The sequence below is a fragment of the Cygnus atratus genome, chromosome 2 (assembly GCF_013377495.2).
Source record: "Cygnus atratus isolate AKBS03 ecotype Queensland, Australia chromosome 2, CAtr_DNAZoo_HiC_assembly, whole genome shotgun sequence".
NCBI lineage: Eukaryota > Metazoa > Chordata > Aves > Anseriformes > Anatidae > Cygnus > Cygnus atratus.
In genome coordinates, this window is record NC_066363.1 from 68161043 (window position 1) to 68184092 (window position 23050).

The window sequence follows — 23050 nt, forward strand, 5'->3', positions numbered from 1 at the left end:
TGTTCAGCAGTCAGTGCCCTCATGAGCTGACTTCCCCTAGAACAGGCCCAAGTCAAGACCAAGTGTCAGTTCCTCATACCATCTCCTGTGGGTGGTACACTGCATCAGAGCTGCTGGAGCATGAAGGTCTCAAAAGTTGCTTTTGTACATGAGAAAACTGAATACCAGTTATCTACCAGGGCCATTCAGTTGCTGAGCAGGCAACATTTTACTACAGCAAGAGCTTGCCCAGCACTGGGAAGCCCAGCTTGCCTCCTGGCGCTCACCTCCTCAACTCTGCTGTGAGCATCCCTCTCTTGAGCCAGGGAATTCCAGGCAAGCCTCCCGTGCCGCAGCACAGAGGTTTCTACAAACAAGTGTTTTTCATTATTGTTTGAGCTTAAAGAACATAGTTTCCAGAATTTTTTAAAAAAATGTATAGATAAAAGTTTGTCAGAGGCTCACTGAAATTTGAGAAATGTTTGCTGCCAAGTGTTGCGCCCTTTTTGTTAGCAAACAAAAATGTACACAGTTCTGCTTGGGGGACTATATAACTGGTACGCTGAGAAGATGCTGATCTAGGAAAATAACGGGCTGTGATTGGTAGACCAAAAAATTGATACACCAATGTCTTAAAACATTACAAGGGGTTTTCACGTTTATCCCAGTGCTGAAAACAGTTATCCTTTGGCAAATTTTCAGGAGGGAGAACTCAGACTATTTGATAATACTGCAAGTAAGCCAGGGGAAAATAAGCATGAAAAGGAATGAGTTGATCCTCCTGAAGCAGAGCTGGACTGGCGCTAAGAGAACAACATATCCAAGATAATATTCCACTATCAGAGAAATGGACGGGTGACTATATATAGGGCTTCAAATGAATAGCTGACAACTGACACTTCGCTATGCACAATTAAATATGTACCTTCTTAGATAACTCCTGCCTTTCGCAAACACATCTGGTTTCAATAAAAGGTTACACTTGGGGTTTTGTTTTTGAACACAAGTCTGAACTAGTCCTTCTGTCTGCAATTACACCCCTGACAGCTGAAACTGTGGTTTACTTCATCAGTGGTCATTCGTCTCAGACATGGCACTAAAAAGTTACTGTCACCTTGGATGCAAGTCCCTTCCACTAATGTCACAATTCTTCAGGCAGTCCCACAAACCTCAAATCTCTTAGCCTCATGTGGAAAATCATTCATAGCAGCTGAGGAAACTAGAACCAGGAGCAAACAAACACAGGCAGCTACTCCACTGTCACAGAAGGTGTTTGAAAGACGGAGTTTGCTAGCCAAGCCCCTTGTGCAACACACCCTGCCACCATGGCTGCCATTTTTGCACAAAGCATGGATCCACAGCCTGAGACCTCATTTGACTACTTTGTCCAAGAGGCCCAGTTTTTGTAAACAACTAGAGCTATTATTCATAGGTTTGCATAAAGCAAAACTGGAAGAGGTTGTGGTTCTCCTCTTTACAGCTCAGCTGCAATGCAAGGAAACCAGTGTTTAATTCTGTCTCTCCATCTCACTTGATTACCCACATAACCTTTTATGAACATACTCAAGCCACTTAGTTGTAAAGCCTTGCACAAAATGAAGGACGGAGTCCTCATCTGTTCTGTTTCCAGCCCCCCGGAACTAGCTAGCTCACCTATTGATCTGCAAGTGCCCCAGTGCTCAGGCCAGCGTAATGCAGCAAGTCAACACTTACACCGTGCAAAAGTATGAGAGCCATTCAGAGGTTCTCAACTCACCTCACATGGTGAAGGGAACACAGGCAGCAATTATCAGTTAGGCAAGAGAGGAGATTAATCGTTATCACACCAACTACGGCAGTTTCTACAGCCCTCCCTCTATAGTTCTAATTTCATGCTCCATCCCCTAAGAAGTTCATATTTAGGCCAGACCACTACACACCCAACATCTTGCAACCAAGCTATTTAACTGGATTATTTGTCCTCAACCCTCAAGTCCCAGTGACATTTACAAATACTAATTCAATAAGCTGATGCATCATGGCCAAAAAAAGAAATACAACTTGCAGTGAGCTTTCAATGGCAATTGCAGAAGTAGTTCTTGATGTAATTGGTAGCTACTCATCCAAAACACAAATTTTAAATTTGTGTGCTCTCCTGCAGTTTTGCCCATTTTTGTTATATGTATTGTGTATAGACTCAGTGTTTCTGCCTCTGTTCAGTGAGCTACAGTCACTCTTAGCAGGCAGCCAAGAAATCCCCTGAGTGCAGCTGGCACTAAGCCACCCTAACTTCACCTAGGGTGTGAAGATGCAAACTGCACTAGGGAGAGGGGAGTGTGCTGCTTCTCTTCTCATCTTCGCCATGGTGGCAGAACTTCTGGAAGAGGGGTCAGGCACACCACCAAGGTGTGCCCAACCCTCACCAGCTGATCATCACCTCAAATACTTGAGAGGAATTGCAAGCCTTTCCTCAAACTCTGGGCAGATAAATGTAATTGTTGGATGTCTGTCTTGCCTTATGTCAGAATGGCTTGCTCGTAATAGTTAACTCAATGGAGAAGTCACCTCTGATTTCAAAACTGATACTAGAAAGAGAGCTACTGACCCGTAACATTTTCTCCTGCCTTTGGTGTGGTATAAAGCAAGCGTGAGCTAGCAGATGATCACAGCCACAATACTGGGTTATATTTACACAGCAGAAGCTTCTGATGATGCCTTCCTCTACAATACTGCCTTTAACAACTGTTTCCATACTACATACAAGCACAGGGCTTACACAGGATGGAGGACCATTCTCCCACAAACTATCCAGGCAGAACCCAACCAAGGACCCGCAGCTGCCTCCTGGTGCCATGGTAGCTCTTATTGTACGTTTACTGCCCAGGACCAACCTGGCCCCTGCTCAGCTGAGCTCATGGGCCAGGGACTCCTGAGGGAAGCAGGCTGATGTTCATCTGTCCACCAGCAGACATTGGGGGGTTTCCGGAATGCATGAGATGAGCAACTCCAGGAGACAGCTGCAGGAGCCATTTCACCTCCCTCAGGCTTTGCTCTGCTACCCATGACTAATTCCTCACTTAAAGTCAGAACATAAGGACACCTGATGGTACACACACTTCCAATAGGACAGCTGATGCTTCATTTTCTTTTGGCTTTTAACTATACTGCTTATTCTGCTTCTGCATTAACTCACCTCTCCTTTGCCTGCTGTTCATGAGGTCCTTTATGACCTCCTGTGTCTTATGACTTACCTCCTTCTACCCCACCACACAGCTAACAGTTCAGTGGGTGGTAATCTGTGGCATCACAGATGGGCTAACGCAAAGCTGTAGATTTGCCTACAAGATTTGGGCAATAATCTTTCCTAGGTATCTCATTCAGCAGGAGTACAGGTCTGAAGCCTAGCAATGAGGCATGCCTCCAGCTTCTCTGCTACCACCTTGTACCTCTCAAAGCCATGTCCGAACAGAGAAGGTGGCATGGCCCAGTGCACACTGAGCATTGACTGGTGTATTTGATTCCCATCAGTCCCTCTAGAATCGCTCACTATCTGCACGTATGTTGACACATACCCTAAGCAACAGCTTATATCTGAAAATGGCATTGCACAGAAGTTCATTTCCGATCTTGCAGCCATCTATTGTAATTGTCAATGCTGAAACATTGACTGCTCTGTGACAGACAGGAAATAAGCTGCTAAACACTGTCAAGACTGCAATGTCAATGCTCATCTGCCTTGGAAACACAAGCTTCATCCACCTCCAAGAATCAAAAGGTTAGGAAAAGTGAATCTTTGCTTTCATTTCCTCACTTCAGACAAGGCAGTTGCCCTCCTGGTGGATACCATCACCAGAACCAAGCGCTACGCATCATGACCACGCATGCTGTCCACTGCTTTTGGGGCATTAATGAGGCTACATAACACAAGAAGCTACCAAAACTGCTCTTCTGCCTTGAAGAAGTGACATTGCACTGTAAGAAGTCTTACTGACGCACCTAGTTCACTTGCCATCACATGTGCCACATGGAGTGGAAGCAGTCTTGCATCAGCCTACTCTTGTACCTCTCAGGAAGGCTGAGGTGGTCCAGATCCCTTCCACCTCAGTTCTCTCAGCATGGACACAACACAGTTTGGATGAGGAGAAAAGAATTACGTACAGATTTGAGACCGACCAATATATCCATTTTAAGAGTGTGCATATACACAAACACGCACGCCAGACCTCCCTAGCACATCTCAGTCCAGCACTTGTAGCATCAAAAACAGTTACAATTTAAAAGAATACTATAAAGTCAAGTACTCTGAATTAGAGCACAAATAGCCTTTATACCTGCATTCTTAGCTTTAGTCCTCAGCCATGCATTTTATGACTTTTTCCACAAGTTTGCTGCCTCATTCAGTGCCAGTAATTTAAGCATTAACCAGGGGCTGTGCCCTAATAGGTATCCTGTCTAGAAGGACCCTGCTCTATTTATTATGGAAGTCATAATATGCTGCTGAAATGGTGAACGCTGTTGTTTGAAAGAAAAATCTCTTGTTTAAAACTAAAGTTTCCATAACCTCAGAATGCTCCTGAAAGTGTTGCACAGTTTCTACAAGATGCCTGTTACCTTATTCAGCCCCAGACTTTGAATGCATACTTTATATTTCTCTACTTCCAGTTAATTGCACTGAAATATTTTGGCCTGTTTTGCTGAAGTGGTAAGCATGCACAAGCAGTAAACAGAAGCAGAGGCCTATATTTCAAGTTTAAGTACCATAAGAAAAGAGTTGTATACAAGAAGTGTTTTTTCCCCCCTCTATTTCATGGTAGTTTGACATAAAAACAAATTTATTTTTTAGTTAAGTGAACTTGTGAGAAAAGTTGGGTCAAAGTCAAAAGGAACTGTCAGCAATATTACCAATAATTCAAACATGTGGCTTTATTTTCCAAGAACAACCTGTTTATCTAATGTTTAATATTAAAGTATGCTTTAAATGGAAATGAAAAGCAATGTTTCAGATTGCATATTTTCCCCCTCAAAACAATTATGGAAGAAGTAGACCACAGCTGATGAAGGAAAAAAAACACAGAAAATACAAAGTTCTGATTCATCAAATATCACAATAATGCAATAACCCATAGCAACAGCAAATTGTTATTCCCTTTACAGTCCTCCTACAGAAGGAGGTGGGACAGAAAGGAAACAGAGCCCACATTGTTGCTCCACAAGCCCTGAAGGGAAATGGCCCCTGGAGCAATGCTCAACCATTTACCTGCCAGCTTGCTTAACAGATTCGTGGTTTAATTGGGGTGGTTAAAGCACTCCTTTCCCTACCTGGGTTCAGAAGCAGGTATCAGGTGAGGCCCATCCCACACAACAGGAAGAGAGAAGCAGCCCTCAGCTCATGGACTGGAGCCAATTACAGAATCTGCACCTGTACTTTGACCCCAAGAATATCAGCCTACCTGGTCAAAGTCTGGCAGATGTGAACACCTTCAAGCAGCAACTTGCAGTCAGATGTATTAAGTAATTCTCACTGCAGATTGCTCTATGGCTGCCCAGGAATTCAAGTGCATTCCTGTAGTTTAAATCAAACACACCTTTTGGACTATTGCAGCCTCAACTACCACGTACTTTTTGAACAGTGAAACCAAGCACCCATTTATCAAGCTTTACACCTCAACTGTCTATCCCTGCTCTTCTCCAACTTCTCCCAGCTCTCTTCACTTCTACCTGCTAACACTTCTCTCTCCATGTAAGCATGTGACTAGAACAACTCTTCCAACCAGTTCTTTCTTGAGCAGAGCTGGTTGGATGGGTATTTCCCGCTAGAAGTGTGGACTTTTACCACCACTTATTTTCTCCCCAGGTCTTCTACAAGTCATTTCACATCCTCATACCAGTCCTTGCTCTCAATGTTGTCTGCCCAAGTTTCAAGAACTGTGTCCTTCATCAAATAAAAGTGTAATTCAGCATATAGCAATAAAACTGTGAAGCAAAGACAGTGTCTGTTCGTTATGCAGCAAGAGGGAAAAGGCTTTACAGCAGATCTGGAAGGCACGTGGGTTGCAACTTATTTTCTTTTCTTGGTGCTACTAAAAGGTACAAAGTAAAATCATGCATTCTATAGAGCAGCAGTGAACCCTTTCAGTACAATGCTGCCCTTCTTTAGAAAAGAGGTGCTCAAGATTTCATGTTTGCCTTTCTTCCTTAAACATAGCTGACAAGGATTTCTTCTGCATTTTCATTTTGAAAAGGATTTTAATTGGATCTGTTTTTCCATCATTTTCAGTACCATGATTTACGCTGGTAAGCCACACATCACAGAAGGATCATTTTGCAAAACAAGTGTTTTCTGTATGCCTCACAGTGGAATGAACTTATTAATTGAAACATAAGGGTAATAATCCCACAGTATTAATTTGAGAAGCCCTTATTTACTTTTGAAGTATCTTTTATTTCCCTAAGGTAGGGAGTTGAGCAGTATCAGAGAGCTAAAGTATTCTACAGCCTTTTGTTCACAGGATTTAGCATAAGGCTACTGCTACCTAGCATGAAAGCAAATAGCGTCCTTCAAGATTTTCTTAATTAAGCAACAGAGATGAATGCCTCATAGGCAGGTTTCATGCCTTTCTAGGGAAGAGGAAGAAAAAAGCAACAACAAAAAACCCTACCAATATTTAGAGCCTTGCTCAATGCCCTTACTAAAAGGCCATCCCACTTTACTCTATGATAGGGATCCCTCAGCTCCCCAGCTACGTGGCCCTTCCTGGATATCATCAGGTCAGAAACATATCGCAGGAAAGCAGGGGCGCTGCTCAGATCAAATACCTTGCTTACACTCAGGAAGTTTTGCTCCAGAAATAGCTCAGACAGCTTGACCTACACTATCTGTAGGCAAAGGAAGTTAATACGAAATTACTGGCATTATTGCAATAACATAATTGCACCTCAACACTGCACCTGTAAAAATCCCAGCACTTGCACAAAATCCAGTGTCAGCATATCTCCCAGGTCACAGGAGAGATACATGGTCAGCCAGAACAGGAAACCCTAAGCATCCATGGGTTGTCCAGCCCTGAGGCTGCCCTTCGCAAGGTCACTTCTTGCAGAAGAGTTGTCCTAGGGCAAGACAGAGGGAAACAGTGTTCCTGTCCTCCACTTAGAGATGACCACAAGCAGTAGATGGCTTAAGTCATAGAGGCTGGAGAGGAGGAAGAAGGGTGCCAAAGCAATTGTTAAAGCTTCTACAAAGCAAAGTCCAGAAAGAGAGAGGTGAATTAAGCAAGGCCAGCATCACTAGTTCCACAGCAAGGTGGGGCATACTGCCTCCTTTAAGAGTCTTCCTGTTAGTATCTCCCACCTGGCCTCTTCAGCATAATACCTGAGTACAGTTCTGGGTGAATATCAAGCTAAAACAGTAGGCTAGATGCAACCATCTCCTTTTGTCCCACTCATTCCTCAGGAAACTTGCTGTATGCTACGTATGGAAAACTTTTTGTTGCTGTTATTTAAATCCACTCCACATTGGATGAAGGGTGAGAAATTGAGTTCAATATGTTTAACATGTTTTAGAAATCAGGGGGCAGAGGGAAGAAACAACAAAAACAGCCATCCAGAAATTGGCTGCTATTCACACACCAAGACATAATATTTTTCTTCCCTGTGAAGTGCTGCTTCTGTGCTTAAGACCCAAACAGAGAGGAAAAATCTTTGCCCAGACATCAGTTTTCCTCATTTGATGGGAGAAGAGAAAGGCAATTGCTGTGCAACCTTTACTATCAGTCTTGATGTCAACCAAGGACCCTGCAGCTTACTGAGTGCTTTTGTTATATATGTGTGTCTGCTTTGTTTGGAAGGAGAAAGTGCTAGTGTCATGATGCAAGCATCTTTTAAGAAGGCAATCACTTCTGCCTTGGTCTGTGAAGTTCTGCCCTCCATAGTTTTTGGAGGCAGTGTTAATGTTGTATAAGAAAGTGCCAAACAAAGTCATGCCTCCTAGGTTCTCTGCACACTACAGATGCTAGTGAAGGCATTTTGAAGTTCAGGAGCCACTGTCATACCTTACAGACTCATCCAACAATTCAAGACAGTCATTTGTGACAAACTTTTCTGGATTTGGAAGTACAAATAGTGAAAGTTACTGACCTCCTCAAGAAAATGTACTATTTCCAAGGTTTCCTTCAGACTGACTCTCCTGGCAAATGGAGAAGATCCCAAAGCTAAAGAACTCCACTCAACTCCTTGCTCACACTGTACATTGCATGCTAGAAGGGTTACGTTACAGCTTACTGCAGCCATACCCTATACCCATCTAAAACTTCACACCCTCCACACATGGCATAAACCCTCTTTTAACTCAGAGGGTTCTCACAGGCTTGCACAGCTATTTCCAGGCAACTCCTATGCTTCTTTTTCATGCAGCTCAGATCTTTCTTTCAGAGATTAAGTGTCTCAGAAAATTCCCATTGAGGAACTGCTTATTGTTGGACGATCACTTATGTATGTGAAAGCTCAGCAAGCAAATCCCACGCACAATAGCAGCTTGTGTGTTCCTTATCAGCATAAGGACAGGGTCTCAGCAATGTGATGTTTGGGTTACTCAAGACAACAAGCAGGTTTGAAAAACAAACCAAAGTGACCTCTGAAAGCATGACTGGTCAGTTTAAAGCCAAATTAATGATCTCCAGTATAGAGATCAGCCTTTGTTTGCATAATCCAGATGGTGGTCTGGCTTCTAGGCACTGTCCCTATATGAAGAACATGAAGAAAAATATTAAAACAGAGTAAGATATTCAAACCCATAAAATATCGATTTTTTAATCCATGATTGGGGATTGGTTACACTTCGGTTTGCTGGCTGCGTTTCTCTCAAAACTTGCTCAGTAAAGCCCACAAAGTAGTTGATTTTCCCCCAGATAAGGTCTGTTTGACCTTTTAGTTCTCCAGCACAAAGCTGCAACATTAAGCTGCAGACTTGCCAATGAAGCAGCTGCTGGAATAAACATTCCAGAGCTTTTGAACAACTCTGGATATCAGCCTTCCTGATAAATGCATTGGGAGCAATAAAGTAAGGCCATGCAGCATGCATCAGTTTGATACCTGCCAAAATTCCTTAGCCCTTAACAAGGATATAAAAAAGGTCGCGTCTCTGGTTAAAAACACATATTGCTAACAGTGGCAAAGTTATTTAACCGTATTTTAGAGAGAAAGTTTTTCCCTGAGGTCAGTCTTGTGCATCGCTAGAACTGTGCAGGGAAACCCTGAGCAGCCCCAAACAGTTTGAATTGGCAAGGCAGAAAGTAAGTAGCTTTTTCCTCCTTTGTTCATCTGTTTCATTGACCTTTTCTTTCAGATGGGGAAAAAAGGCGCTTGGGTCTATGAAGAAATATTTAGAGCAAGGAAATCCTGGAAGTGAAAAGTCCAACGATCGGGAAAGGCAAGAACCCACCAGTTTACTACAATGCAGGATTTTGTATGGAGATGGCTGTCGTGGACGCACAAAGCTCCTGTGTTCCTTTGATTAACATACCGTAGGTGGAAGCCAAAAACACCAGACAATGGTAAGTTTCTACAAAGTCAAAATGCACTTTAATAGAAGCGTAACTGCCTTTTTCATGGAGCTCAGCAACAAAAATGTTCTTTTTTTTTTTTTTTAAGGCTGACTGAATGCCTGCTTTGTTTAGAAGTCAGGCAGAGCTCTCATTGTCAGGTTGGTCACAACCCGTTTTAGTGCAAAAGCTAGGAGAACAGGCATCCTGGGCAGGCAGCAGTACCGTAAGCCTTGGTAGTAAATGCAGCTTTACTGAACACACTGACAGGAGGATTTTCTTTCAGGAAGAGGAGTGAGGCATCTCCCTAGCAAATCATGTCTCAAGGGAATTACACTGTACCTCAATGGCCTGTACAAGTATGAACATGTGAGGGACTTGGTCCATTTCTCCATCAGAAGGGAACTTTTGTAGACTGTGCTGATCACTTTTCATATTCAAGGGAAATTTTGAGATGTCATCAGGAAGAATTCATGATCTTCTATGGACAATTAGTAAACCAGAGCAATTCAAAACATTTTAGGCAGACTAGATACCACCACTCTAAAACCTCCACAAGTTTCCATCTTTGCACTCCTTGTTTGCCAGTTCACAGCACCCCTGCAGCTGAGCCACCATGCAGCTGATGGCGCTGCAAGTGAAGCACATAGGCTCAGGGCTGAGACAGCAAGAGGGAGGGAGATAAGAAAGCTGTTGGCCTGCATGTTTAAGAAGCATTTCTTCCATCAACCTAATGTGCAAATATATAGACTTGCCTTTGAATTACCACACACACTCTTTTGAAGCCTAGATAACCATGGAGGCAAGAGTCAAGTTGTGAAGAACAAAGCACATGTCAGTGCTAACTCTTACGCTATAATAAACACTATCAGTAATGACACCAAATTGGAGCTCAACAACAAGCTTAACTTTGCTCCTTAGCTTTCACCCCCTAAAGAATAGGCTTAGAAGCTACATCATTACACAGGTGATAGAAAAGATAAGGAAGTATGCTTATGATGTAATTACTTAAATCATGCCAGTCTCCCAATTATGAACCCACTTCTAATTATCCCAAGTCTTCTCATCTGGCATGCACCACTTGAACATTTGTTTAAGCTGCTGCCAGAATGCCTGTCATCAGTAGGACAAGGTTGTGAGTAGAAATCCTATAGCAGAAACCTGAAGACAGGCTCTCATGCCTATCATTCAGAACTAGCACCATATTCACCACCCTAAGAAAGGTATTTTAAAAGAAAACCACAGTGCAATTTTGAAAGGGGTGTGGGCAAAACAAATCAAACAAGAACTCAATCCGAGATTTCCGCAAGCAGCATAGAAGATTTCTTCGCTTCTTACTGCTTTAAGAAAAGAAGCATTTTCCAACTTTCAAAAAAAAAAAATCCAAACAGCCCCAACCTGAGGTTGTTTTCTAGCTTGGCTTGGACAGGAGAGAATTTAGAATTCTTTTTCTAGGGACCCCTCAAAATCTGAGATCCAGCCTGACCCTCTCCATATTTTTTATGTATCTCTTAACCTAAGCTCTTTTCTAGAAGCCATACTAGTTTAAGGTTTACTTCTTGACCTTCACTGCTTTTACTTGCCCTCACCTCTTTGCTCTGTAAATTAAAGTTGTCGGTCTTTTACTTCTTTATATAAGACAAGTGCATAAATAACCAGTAAAAATGTACCTCATATAAGTCATAAAATTAAACATTTTCTCCTCCTCATGATGTATTTTACTGAGGTATAAATCATGACTAAAAGACAATTTAGTGCAGACGGGAATTTTACTGGGGGCTGCAGATCCCCTGGGCTCATCTGGAAAATGAGAAACAATCATAGATGATACATCTTGCTGGGTACAAGATCCACTGGAGCTAGAGAGTACTCAGTCTAGACTGAGATTTAACTTTCTCATTTAAATCCAGTGAAATATGACTGCACTAGATGCAGTTCCATAAAACCTTTGTGTTGGATTAAGGAGATTTTTACAAAGCCCAATCACACTGAAGAAAGCACGCGGACAGAATGGAGTACTGCCAAATCACAGGAGCTGAAAGGTAGCCAGTGACTCCCTAAGTTCAGTAAGGCTTCAGCTGCACTCACTTTCTTCCTCTTATTAAGGAGAAACTTTCCCCTTCGTCCCAGCCAAAACAAGTCTGCAGGCTCAGACATCCCCCAAACAAGATATATTCAAATCAAACACCTCCTCCTTGACTTCCAGCAGATTGAAGCACACAACTTCAGTATTTTATCCCTTTGAGCCTTGAGCTGTCCAGAGCCACCAGCTAACAATACATTTTCTGAAACACAAGATTGAGAATATATGCTGATTTCTACAGCACTCTGCCAGCTCCCATTCTGAGGAATCCCAGTATTCTATTTTGTTTTATATGTTTTTTTACTCAGCCCTCACTGTTTTATCTGCCTTGCAGTTCAGGCAACAAAGCTGACCCCCTTGGTCTGTGCAGGCAGCTGCATCACAGCAACATGCCCTTCTGCAATGCATCATGCTTTTGGTGTGAATCTCCTGATGCTTTATACTGCAGCCAGCTGAGCTGCTCTGCAATACTTGTCCAGAGACTGTTCCTACCCGTGACCACCTGCACAGAATCTCTAGCATCCAGCTGAATATATACGCCTTTCCCAATTTTTAGGGTTTCCAAGCAATAGCTAATCTTAGATTCAGCATAATCAAGTTTTGAGTCAGGCTTCAGCAGTACTGTCCATCCACAGACTGGCAAGAAAAAAGGCCCCTTGCCAAGGGGAGAGGGAAATCAGGATTAAAAACTGTATTAAAACCCACAGAAAAAGGCTGGGAGGGCTGGAACAAGTCCACATAAACAGGACAAGAGCTGACAAGAGAGCATAGTATCTTTCAGCCATCTGTTTTGTTTTTTACCTTAAAGGTGCAGTAAAATGTATTTATACACAATTCCTCAGTATACAAAGAAAGCAACTGCATTATAGGCTTTAAAAGGGGCCTCAGCTGAGCAGCAGTTTTCCTAGCCTGGATTTTGCTGATTATATCTCACTCTGCGAATAATACTTTCATTCATGGGGGCCATAGTTTTTAGTCTATAACCTCTACTGCCAACTGACATAGATTATTTTCCTCTCCACTGAGATACAGCAAGACAGAGGCCTGAAATAGCAGTTGCCTGAAATGTACCTAGTGACAGGAAAATTCTGTGCAGAGTTTTATTTCTCCATGGTAATTTTTAATGAACTTTGAGCTTCTCATCCACTGAGACAGCAAGACAGAGTACCTCATAACAAGCCTTGAAGAAAAACACCAAGTGCTTGGATTTTTTTCCCCTTATATACAAACTTCTGAGTAGTCTGAACAAAGTAACTCACCAGCACACATTGGCCACCAGTGGTTTATCTAAAAGACTCCTTCACAGAAGCCTGGCCCTGGGAACAAGTCCTGCATTTGCTGTTCATCAGAGGAGAACTCCATCCTCATGGGATAGAGCAGTCCTCAGGAGGTGCTGGCAGACAGAAGAGCAAGGAAAAAGCCTCAGCCTACTCTTTTGTTCCTGCATTCAACCCAGCAGCTGCTAGACTGCAGACAGTCACAGGCTCAAAGCTGGCTTAGTCCTCTCTCCTTTTCTAGTCCAACACAGTGTGCGCCAGGCACATCTCAAGCTCTGCTCTACCAAAGAGCAATGAGAACCAGAGGCATGGCTGAAGGAAAGGTTCAGATTGTGGATTAATGCATCCTTGACCAGAGAAGTGACACTTAGCAAGAAGGATGAGAGCAGAAGGGAGAGCCCAGGGACACAGCTGCTGTTGGGTAACCAGCGCATTTAAGGGTAGGTCTGCTCCAGCTACAGTGACTTCTCATACAATCACTCAAATATTGCCTTGTCCAGTCAAAGACACCCTCTAGATGCTGTGTTTCACCACTGTGTAGGGTAGCCACAGTGTCTATGTGTCTCATGAGGATTCGCAAAAGAAGTTACAATACATTTGATGCAGTTGAAGTAAAGGCTTATTATAGCAATACAGAGCCATATTACATAAGCCACACTTGAAATGTATCATCACCATTATTACCCTGTTGAAGGGGGTAGATCCCGAATACCAAGCTAAATAGTGGTAAATACAAAAGCTTTGGAATAAGCTGATGCTAACTTCATATTCAGAACAGACTTTTTCCAGAGTCAGAAGTGATGAGACACCAGACCTCACTTTGGTCTGCCTGAAGTAATTATTACTGAGTAGAATGAAGGGGAAAAACAGAACAAAACTACCCTCTACCTTTCACAGTTTCTCTAGCTTACTGCCAGCCAGAAATATTCACATTTTCACAAGAAATACTACTCCACAGATTCATTCTTTTCTGGACATGTTAAGATAAACACAGTAAGGCAGGCCACCCTGCAACCCTTATGTGTGTATGAGCAGATCTATTCAGGTTAATGGGGACAGCCACAACACCTGCAGGGCAGGCTAACACTCCAGGTAAACATTTACCGTTCAAAACAATACCAAATGAAAGGCTTTGGTTTGCCCCAAGTGAACATAAATATTTTCCTCTGGGAATTCTGTTTTGCTGTGTTTGTTTTTTTTTTTTTTTTTGCTGTTAGTTTTTTTTTTTTTTTAAAGAACACAGTGAGGCAGCTCTCTGAAAAATACCTTTGAGCTTTATTTGTTTTAATCCTAAAACAAGGGTATCTAGCATCTACTGAAATCCCACAAATACACACATTTCTTAGCCACAGTACTAGAACACCATTAAAGAGCACAGATACACCAAGTTGCCTACAAATGATAATGGTTTTGTTTTCCTGCTCATTTCCCAGAGTATTTTTTGAAGAGCCTTATTTCATTTTATTCTTCTGCCTTCTCTCACTCGTGACATTTCCTTATGCTCATGATTGCTTATTTGGCGTAGCATTTTATTGCAAGAGAACAGCCAAGACCTGTGTGCATACATGGCACAGACTTTCCACTTGAGGAGAGCTGGTTTTTGCAGTTTATAGATGGCACACAAGCTAACTTGCAGGGTGAATAACCTTAAGCCTAGAAACATTGAGAGGCAGTATCTGCATTCTGCATTTTGTGAGCCAAATCAGAACCACATCATCACCTTTTGCTTTTCATAACTCTTGCACCAGACCCCAATCCAAACATTACATCTTGAAGGTCACTCTGTTACTGAACCTTAAAAACTATCTTAACTATACACAGCTGGGCTGTTAGAGGGACCTGCAAGGCCACTAGCAGTTGCACGCCAAAGGATCCCCTTGCTCAAAAGGATAGGGGAAAACACAAGAGGTGGTTTGCTCCAGGCTCTGCTTAAGAGCTTAGAGGCAGCTCTAACTCTGTATATTTTTCCCCCAGACACCCAGAACTCCTCCCTGCCCTGGGATACTTTGTGGTTGAACCCAAAGCCATTTGCCACCAGTAGAAAGACTTACTCTTTTCACTGAGTCACAGCTCTTGCTTTGCTGTTATGAACTCACCACGTTGGTCCAGGCTGAGCAGCAAAGACAGGCACACTTCCCTCAGTCACACTAGCCTTGGCTGATAGCCATAACCAGATCATTCCCACCTCACTAGCCACAGTTACGCAAACCTCTGCAGCTACAGCCACCTGGAAAATAAAACAGTAGCTCCTTCCCATACTACTCCCTGACCTTGTTTATTCAAGGACCTAATAAGAGATGACTGTGACTATTTTCTACTTAAAGTCATTAGTTAAACAGAAATTGATTACAGATGGAGAACAGTCTTCATGTTTTATTACTGATGACTTGTTTCCTGGCATTTAAGGGCAGATGTAGATTGGCAGATCTGTTCCCTCAAGCTGTAGATGCTGCAAGGTGTGGCCACACTTTGTGTTTACAAGCTATTATCACATCTCATCATGGGCTTTTTCAGCTACTGGGTATGTCAGCAAGATTTAAAGGCTCTGTGTGAGGGAATATGAGAGCAGTTTGGTTTGTCTGCTATCAGTCGAGGATTGCTGATATGCTTTAATCTACCACTTCTAGCTTTTCTATGAAGTAGTTACTTGCTACTTTTTTTTTTCTCAATGGTTTTCAATGGACCTCAGCAGCCTTGAGCAGAGACTGGCAACAAGGCATCTAAATGGACTTTATATTTCAGGTCTACCAGGTAAAACGCAGAGAGCCCAAACCGCAATACTGAATTCAGCTGGGTCTTGCTGCTCTCCCCACGCTGCACTAGGCCATCCCAGGGGACCTGTTCCTACAGTAACCAAAGCTCAAAGTCTGTCAGGCCCATCTTTCTGCATTAAAACTGAGATGTGTGCAAGATCCTACTCAAAGTTTTCATCTGGTGCCTATTAAAAATGAGACCAAGCTAATTGAAACAATCAGTGGGTGTTCTACCAAGCAAATGTCTTCAGAAATCTCTACTGGCTCCCTGAACGTAGCAGAAAACACTTCAAAATACCACTGCTGAAGCCTTCTCTGCAGCTTCTCTCTCAGATCCCATTCCCATCCTATTTCCCAGTTCTCTGACTTCTCCCCTTTGCTCGTCAAGTGAGGGATGCTTTCCTGACTCAAGGCCCCAGGTCACCACGCTGCAAAGTATCCTCAATTTACAGTGATTTCAGCAAATTACAGCGCTGGTAGTACTCTGTAGGACTTGATTCTTGGTGTTCAAATATGCAGTATACATACAGCTATTGTAAGAAGGTAGTGGCGGATCTTTTGCAGAGGGGGCTTTCACCATCTGACAGAGCTTCTCTACTCGGTCTGACAGCTGGAGTACATAGGAATCACTGTATCTGATTCCATATGTCCATCTGCTTCAGAGCACTGGTTTTGACAGGTAAACAGCTGCCTTGCTAAGACACAAATAGTTTCAACAAAGGGGAAGTTTGGCCCTAACTTCCATGAAGGTTACAGGTCAGTCTGTGGCTTGAGTCTGAGAATTTATGGCCCTTCTCACACCTACCATAAAGCTACCAAATATCTGCTGGTGCCCAGATTACCACCAGGACAGATTAACCTGCCTGACAGCTCCTCTTTCCAGATTCCACAAGCTCCATGTGACCAGTCACTCACCCTGAGCCTTGCCATCCTCACTTCCCACCAACAACCCCAAAGTCATCGCTTCAGAAATGCTGGTGATGGCAGAAGTGCACTTACCTGTTTCTTTACATTTTTTTCCCCAAACAGAAAGATTCAGGGAAAACATTTTGAGGTCAGTTGCAAAAGGATTTCTTTAGTGCCATTTATAGCAGCTGATCTAGTTAATGCCTGACAAGGATTATAGTATTTTAAATACAAAGCTTCATGTTCTGCTGACCCTCCCAAATGTCATGTTACATTTCAATCTAATATCTGATTGGAGACCCAAATTCAGATCAAATTTGCAACAGGTAACACGCTGGATGTGTTTTCCAGCAAATCTAGTGAACACGGCTAAATCCCCTAGCTTTTTCTTTCACATGGCTATTTTCTATCCAATACCATGATAAATATCAAGTGCCATGACTGGATTTTTTTTTCTTGTATTATTTCTCAATAATAAACAGCACTCCTTATTTCTCAAGAGTAAGGACTATATCTGATGTTACAATCCTCACAGTTTGGTAACATGAGTGTATGTGTTAGCACTGCCTCCAGCGTGAGCTTGCACAGTGGTATGGCATATGTTATCTTGTTCAATAGCATTGTGATCAACTTGTCAACTCAGATTGCAGGAGTAGAGGCAGTTTTTGTTCTTAAGCAGCAGGACTGCTAGCAACACATTGCATATGTTTTTTTTTTGTTTTGTTTTTGTTTTTTTTTTTTGGTGCAATATCTTCTGCAAGCTTTTATTTTAGATATTCCTTCCCCCAAAAAATGTGGCTATACTTTCTTAAGGGTGAGAATAGGTTTTACAGTAGATGATCATGACCTAAAACTTCATTGGGAAAGAAAAAAAAAAGCCATTTGTAGAGAAGGAATAAAGAAGCAGCTGCAAATACAGTAAGGTTAATGTATTAATCTTCTGCTGGCATGGCACACTCTGGGAAAAAGGCTAATTAAAAGGGATTTGTGGAAGGTCATCTAGGATTGCCTTATACTGAGAGCAGTGGCAAGAGAGCTGGTTATCGGTGATTTTTGAAAGTTCTAATTAAAGTTTCAGAAAACAGAAGTTGTACCAAGAAACTGAGTCTTTGAACTTCATCTACACTAGAAATACTCTTTACATTAGTTCTGCAAGTACTTATGGCTTTAAGAAACTTGGAAGAGCAAAGAGTGTGTCTCTACTCTCTCTATACCTAAATCCTGCTCCTGTAAAATATGTGTGTAATGACTTCTGTTTACACCAGTGATGGGTGTAAACAGCCTGATGAGAGAACATGGCAAACTACTGCTGATTTTATCAGCTGAACCATGTGATATGCAGGAATTGTTTCCCAGGAAATCAAACTGTCAACCAAATTACTAAGCTAAAATCCCAGCTCTGCCCTTCTGACAGCAGCAGGTACAGATTTAGACAAAACCACATGTTCTCAAGCTCTTTAGTTTTAAAAATGAGACAAGAGAATGAGTCCAAGGTACCTCCATCTCCTGTAACACGTGTCTCCATTTGGAGACACTGCTGTGCACTTCAGACACAGGTGATACAGACGCTTTAATTGAGGGGGAGCTGCTTTCCCTTTCCTGACTTTGCTATTGTCACTGGACCTCCCATTTTGGCATTATGGTGTGCATTTAATTTATATTTTGAATTACTGAAGGATGATGACTTGTTAAGTTCATCGGCCACGAGGTTCATGTCCAGGTCTGAAACAGTTCCAAATCTTTTCAGAGCATAGGGTCATGGGTAAGGGGTTTGGGTTTTGCTTTGGTTCATTGCAGAGAAAACAGTCAGCTACAAAATTAGCTCTGGAACCATCCTGAATTTGTCCAGATTCATGGCCTTGTCTTGGACCCATTACTGGCAACAACTGCAAAAGAATGTTGAAGGGAGGAAGAAAAAAATAAAATAATTCCATAAATTCCAGTAGCTCCTGGAAAAAAAAATGTATTTGACCTTTATTATCTACTAATTTCTAGCTCTAACACTTTGCTCTGGTTTTTGCTTTTAAAATACCGTTGCTGGCAGAATGGAGTCCAAAGAGAAAATAGACTCTGGAAAAAGTGTGAGACTCTGGGGAGACAGTTATTTACTGGCAGTTTCACAACTGCCCCTGCACCTCTAATGAAATTTCATTTGTCAAATTCAGTGCAACTTGGTGACAAGCCAAGATTATTCTGCCTGCCTTTTAGCTCAAAAACATCCTTTCGGTCTCCTGCTCCTAAACAGTGCCTTTAGTTCATTTGAGAAGCCTTGAGAGAAAAAAACAGTTGCAGCTTGTAGTTAAAAAAGCCAATCTCAACTTCTCATGGACATGTCTTCTTACTTTAATCTGAAAAAGTATTTAAAATTTTGAACCAGTGTTAACACCATGTGTAACAAAATATGCTCCTCACCAACAGTACTACAAAAGCAAATATATTCAGCTTTGGGGAAAAACAACAACAACAACAACAACAAAAACCACTGGTTGTGATTTTATATGGACTCACTGTCTAGGATGAAGCCACCTAACAGGATTTGGGACTGAGCATCCTTTCAATGCAGGATGAAAGCTTCTAGAGGGGGGAATAGATCTTACTTAAGATGTTCTTGAGATGTTCTTAAATGCTTGAGGCCTGGTTTGTGTAAATAGCTTGCATTTCCAGTCCAGTGGCAGATAAAACAGTTAAGCTATTTGACTTCTCCCACTTAATACTACTTTAACCCCACTGAGGCTTTTTGTGTGTAGGTCTTAGAGTAGAGCTGTCGATAAAAACAGTCACAGATTTCATTTGGTCTTATTGCAAAAGAATGAAAAAAGAGTTAACACAAACTGATCTCACTTCCCTCATTGTTAGGAAAAAAACAAAACAAAACAAAACAAAAAAACAAATCAACAGAAACAAACAAAAAATAGTGATTTATTTTAGATAGTCTGAATAGCTGTAGACAGAGAGTTGAAATATGGCAAGGAAATTGCCACCCTAAACAAGCTCCTTTGAGCAATTTGATGATTTTTTTTTTTTCCTGCCTTTGCTATGAGTCTTTGGAATGCACATACCATTAGTTTGCTTGGTAATGTGCACAAACAGCTCTTCCTGAGGTCCTAAAGCCTCTATGTACCCCAGAGTGGGAAAATGAATGTGAAATGAAGAGGTAGAGCCTGATGGTTTGTCTGGGGCAGGCTATTTGTGACTGAAATACGTGTGCTGTCACACATAAAATGGTGACTTTTTTTGCATTTTCCTCTAAAATGCATGTTTAAAGATGAAAATAAGTATAAATCAAATGCCACAGTTTGATGGGATGAGATTTATGGGGGTGATTTAGACAACTGACATGTTCTGTACAAAGCCTAAAGTCTGCATCCTGGGAAACCAAACCTCAGCCTGGAGATTCTGAACCTCCTTCTCTCTCATTCAGCTCCAAAGTGCTTGGTGCCTAATGCATGCTAAACACTGGTCTTACTGGCCTCTTCATGAAACCCACCCAAAACCCATGCCCAGGAGGAGGCTCCAAGGACTGTGCCTCTCTTCTATCAAAAGGCCCAGTGGCTAAAGCTTATTTCTGGGACACAGGGAGCACAAGATGGACACCCTGATTTGTAGCAGTAATGGATTACATTGAGCTCATTTGGGTTTAATCTTACAAAACTAGGGTATAAAGAGGCCTCATGAGATCATCTAATACAAATTTTTGGCCAGCGGCAGGATCAGATATCCCTAGGTTAACGCCAGCAAGTGTTTATCTAACATGCACTGGAAAGAGTACAAGAAAGTAGAGTCCACAACTACATTCACATATCTGCATCAGTACTTTATACTCCCATAACTTATCTTTCTGTCTTATGGCTAACTAATCACTCTTTGCCTCATATTTATCTGCTTTCTTCCTTTCCCATTATGCATGAAAGAAAATATTGACTTGATAGAGAAATAGTGAAATTGAAAATCAAAGTTAAACCTTCTAACTGAAGCTAGTAGACAATGCTACAAAGCAAAATAAAGGGGAATTGCTAAAAATAAGTCAATTCTTAGTGCTGTCATCGTGTATGGGGCCTTCATCTGGAGCTGTGCTGTGGATGTAGCAGCTCTTTGTTTATTCTGAAGGAGTAAGTTAAGCAGTCATTCAAGGGTGTGTAGGAAAAGCCTGAGGCTGGAGATTACGATGTAGCTTTCTAATTAGACCGGAATGCAAATAGGTCTAAATCCTTTGGGTATACAAGATAAGTTTGCATACTTAGTAATTGATAATAATTATGGTTGCCTACAACAACAGTGAATGCCTAGTTGTTGTTTTGTAACCAAAGGCAAATCAGTAGGGTATTCATTATACCTAAGCTGACAAAACTTTTTAAAAGAGTCCAGCACAACAACACTCCAGGACACAGGGAGAGCTGTCATTTATCTGCCAGCTGGTCACTTGTTGCAAGGGTCCAAGGAACTAAACACTATCTGAACAGTCTAACTTGGTCCTACCTAGCACTGTACTTACTCTTGAGAAACTGATGGAACAGTCTGACTGTCATTTCTTTACATAGAAGAAATCACATAAAAGTAATTGAGATGCAAAATACTTGAATATGGACACAAACCATAGGATGAATATGTGTTAACTGTCAGCCACAAAACACCTAAATACTATCCTAGCTGTCTAGGGAGGGAATAGGAAACAACCCATGGAATTTTTGATAACGGATGATCGTCAAATGATGATCCTTTTTGTTGGATTTTAATTTTAATGATCAGAATTTAATATGCAGGAAAATGAGAGATTTTCAGCTGCACAAATAGAAGTTACACAAAAGTGCTACCAAACCTACGTCTGGTTAACTTGTAGAGAAGTATGGATTTGCAATAACATGTATGCTGAAAGCATTAGGGCAGCCACGCGTATTCCCTTGCACTTACTCCCTCAGTTCCTAATGTCAGGTACCAATTCAGCCTATGTCAATGTGCAACAGAACAAAACAGCACTTTGGGAATCAGAACAGTTTGGTCTGAGTCTTAATGTGTATCTTTATATATGTGTGCTGTGGGGTGTGTGAATGCCTGGTTTCCGAAGGAAATGAAAGCTTAAGGGTTAACAGACTGTGTCTGAGCCTGTGAGTATTTCTTAGGAAAGTTCACCATGTGCATGGATGACCATTTATCTGAGCTTAAGAAACTCCTAACCCTTGTCTTTCAGGGAGCCAGGGCTGGTAGCGCACTCACAACATAGCTCAGTGAGATGAAATACCAAATTATCTGTGAAGTCACTGGGGTATATAAAGTAATACCACCAAAAACATCTCTTTGCAATGCAGAAATCCCCTTTCTGAGAGTTATGCAGGTGCAAGTTGATTTTGAACATTGAAAATATTGGGGATTTGTCAGGGACTTTGCAAAAGAAGATAATCTGTTTGCACATAAGAGCGCCCCTGCACACTTTCTAAGCCAGCTTCTTTCTGCACTTTTAGTATTTGGGATTAAACTTTGGCAACAGATATGATGTGCAGGTCTGGAAGGTATTTAACTTACAGGCATTCTCAAAGCAACTTGCTCAGATTTCCAAATATTTGGAAGATTCTTACATATTTAAAAATACCTTATTGCATTTCGGTGGATGAGTTCCAGATCTTACTGTGTCCAGTAAATGCTTCCAGATACCCCCTTTATGGCAGCCTGCATTTTAGACGAGGTCTTATTAACAATAACACAGGTATGTCCTTTACAGCACTATCTGAAACAGCTCAAGAACTATTTTGCTAGGTTGTGGGAGAGAGCCTTAATCTTGCTTCACTAAACTGCATTAATAAACTGCTTCAGCTGTAACCAAAGCTATGGTGAGTAATAAACGTGATGTTTTAGTCTTCTAGAGGATGGTGTTTACAGTGATGGACGCTCATCTAAAGGATGGCCTAGAGCAATGAATGGTGCTAACAGTCTAAACACTCCCTGGAAGAAGGAGAAGTAGATCAAGAGCTCATATTCCTGAAGGGGTGTAAAACATTAAAAAAAGAGAGAGAGAGAAAGAAGAAGAAAGAGAAACACCTCTCTGTTATTACAGAGGTTTTATACTCTCTCACTTAAAAGTGGTAGAAAATACTTTTAAAAGCTTAGAAGGAGAACAGAATAAAACACTTTCAAATAACATCTGTACTCTTATCACAACTGGAAATGGGGAGCATCCTGAGACTTTAGAAACCCCGCATATTCCCCCTCTTTTTGTGTATGAGGGAAAATTGAGAGAAATGGGGTGGAAATCCCCCAAAATACAAGCATGTTATTTCTTTCCCCAGAAACTAAATAATTACATAGAAATAAAGGTCATCTGGCTTTATTTTAAAATCTCTGCCAGCAAAACTTAAACAATTTCATGTAAAGAAATGTTTTTTTGTGTTTTTTTTTTTTGTTGTTTTTTTTTTGTTGTTGTTTTGTTTTTTCAATCTGCCTCATTATCTGCAGTACACAGATGGTTTTGAATACACAGAACTTATTGCTGATGTACAATAATCCTCAATATACTGTGTTCATTTGATTCCACAGACCAAAAATCTG

General features: G+C 41.6%; 1 protein-coding gene across 3 annotated transcripts in view; it reads left to right on the plus strand.

Moving 5' to 3' along the window:
• NEDD9 (neural precursor cell expressed, developmentally down-regulated 9) overlaps window positions 1–23050 on the plus strand; it is a 100624-nt gene that overhangs the window by 18490 nt on the left and 59084 nt on the right. For all 3 annotated transcript variants that reach the window (XR_004780745.2, XM_035560261.2, XM_050708882.1), the window contains one exon: window positions 9299–9506. Coding sequence is in view for 2 of the 3 variants with exons in the window: in XM_035560261.2 (XP_035416154.1) it covers window positions 9504–9506 (3 nt within the window). In the remaining variant the exon portion in view is untranslated. The remainder of the gene's footprint in view (window positions 1–9298; window positions 9507–23050) is intronic.